We start from the raw sequence: 2248 nt of genomic DNA on the forward strand, positions 1-2248 counted from the left end.
GCAAAAACTTGTTGAGAACTAAAGACAGATTAGCACTGTTTCTCATAATTTGTGAATAAAAAAATAAGTGTGGAAAAACATATCTATAAACTTAGAAAGATCCAAGTACTAAGAAAAAGGAAACATGGACCCTTGGCTTAACAGCATCCATGCAGATTGCATATGCTGCAGTTGTTAGGTGCCTGAGATGTAGTCAGTTAATATGGCCTGTTTAGCCACTATCCCTTTCGTGATGTTTTATAAACTCTAACCTCTAAACCAGTGGTTATAAACCCATTTTGAAGGGAGTTCTGTTATGCTATTAGAAAGGATTAAAGTGTGATACAGTCTAGAGTCTCCATTGACTAGAGGGTATGACTCAAGTCACCACCCTTTGTTTCCTTAGGGGGTGGTCTGCTGAAAGACAAAAACCATCTCTCTATCAAAGCTGTTTCGTGTGACCCCTTCTTGAGCATGCGCAGAAGCAAGATCTGCTTGGACTTTAGGACACATTTGGTTTCTGGCTCTGGACCCAGCATTTCTCTTGGCTGTGCCTTGAGCTCTAGTTCTTGGTACTTGGGTTGCACTCCTATCACCTGTCTGATTTCACCAGCTTCTCCAGCCTGTGGATGACGAGGAACCTTCAAATGCATGTCTGAACTTTGGATTTGGGACTAACACCCTCAAACACGTAGGTGATTCCTTAAAGCTTTCTGAGTTCTGTCAAACGTTCCCATGAATTGCAGAACCCACGGGTGTGAGGGAAGATACTAAGTGGAGTGGTGAAGATCAGGGAAAATGGGAGTGGCTTACTGTCGGGAAATTTTGACATTTGGAAAATCCTTATCTATCTACCTCCTTACACTAGTCTGGTATTAATTCTTCTAAAAGAAATCATTGCCCTAGTGCCGTTATAAAACCACATACACACATTCACATAGCTTTTATACACAAAATAATATGCACTGTGTTTTAAAACATAGCTTATTTTATTGTAAAAGACTATCATTCACTGAAAATTCAGAGCTCTTGTTTCACAGGGTTTTTCTAACAGTTTAACCGTCAGTCACTTACAGATACAAAAGTAATGGCAATTTTATTACTGTACAGTGAAAGATAAATCAAACGTGAGCCTAGACATAAAAACAATAGGCTCATTTCTCTTCTTGAAGCGGTTTCTTTTCATCTTCTTCTTCCATATCAAAAGTGAAAGGCTTGTCATAACCCATTAGATGGTTAAAGTCTTCAGGGTTTGGAAAGAGTAGTGGATTAACTAATAAGGACTTTGTTTTAGCGTAAAACGTGGTGAACATGTGTGCACTGCTTGGAATCTTCACATCATTCTGGTGAAACAGTGTGCTCTTTTCTGAAAGCACGACACTGTACGTAATGGCTTTGTAAGTGTCCGTCGTGGCCTCGTGGTACAACCGGACGACGTAGCCTTTTGTGACAAAGTGAAGCAGCACGGGAGTGATCACTGTAAAGCTTCCTATGATGCCATAAAATAAGATTTGCAACGGCAGACTTCCAATGACAATATTACTCTGTGCAAACATGTAAGGTAGGAAAGCAAGACTGATCACACTTGTAGAGTAAGAGAAACACTTCACACCTAAACAAGGAGAAAACAGGAAGGGGTTAGGACACTTCATAAAAGAATCAATCTATCCTACTAGCTTTTCTCTCTTTCTTCTTACTATATCATTAAAACAACAGCAAAATCAGAATACATGTATAAGTACCATGCTTAACATGACAGGACGTTTTATACATGTAATGATTTTGTCAGAAAAAATCTGAGGCAGATATGCGAGGGGGTAACCAAAAAAAAAACAAAACAGAATTTTTCTTCCTAAAAGCTATGTATATAATTTTTTGTTTTTTACAAAACCACCTTATCACCTTCAAAGTACTCTCCATTACGCTAAATATATTTGTCAAGTCTGTGATTCCATTCTTGGAAACATTTTTCAAACTCATCGATAGCTGCCAGCACCTCCCTTGTCTTTTTCTTCACCTCTCCCATGTCATCAAATCACTATCCTTTCGTGTCCCTCTTAATTCACAGAAACAAAGAAAGAAGTGAAGTCAGGTGAGTAATGTACATGGGGTAAGAAAGGCATGTTGTTTTTTTGCCAAAAAGTGGCACACTGAGATGGCTGCTTGAGCAGGGGCATTGTCATGGTGGTAAAACCAGTCCCCCATCTGCCACAAATCAGGCCTTTTTGATCATTAAAAATTTGTTGAATCGAGCTCCAAGATAGTCCAG

At 39.1% G+C, this 2248-nt stretch overlaps 1 protein-coding gene across 1 annotated transcript; it reads right to left on the reverse strand.

Annotated features, from left to right (window-relative positions):
- Window positions 1-945: 945 nt before the first annotated feature.
- On the reverse strand, window positions 946-1687 carry TMEM70 (transmembrane protein 70). The gene has a single exon (XM_004717903.2). It carries the CDS (start codon window positions 1629-1631, stop codon window positions 1134-1136), a length of 498 nt encoding a protein of 165 aa, XP_004717960.2. The 5' UTR covers window positions 1632-1687; the 3' UTR covers window positions 946-1133.
- Window positions 1688-2248: the final 561 nt, after the last annotated feature.

The sequence above is a fragment of the Echinops telfairi genome, unplaced genomic scaffold, assembly GCF_000313985.2.
Source record: "Echinops telfairi isolate 266 unplaced genomic scaffold, ASM31398v2 ScPeMD7_84;HRSCAF=325, whole genome shotgun sequence".
NCBI lineage: Eukaryota > Metazoa > Chordata > Mammalia > Afrosoricida > Tenrecidae > Echinops > Echinops telfairi.

Bases quoted from the DNA above. Each gene is read 5' to 3' on its own strand.
- TMEM70 (XM_004717903.2), bottom strand. From the start codon at position 1,631: ATGAAGTGTCCTAACCCCTTCCTGTTTTCTCCTTGTTTAGGTGTGAAG.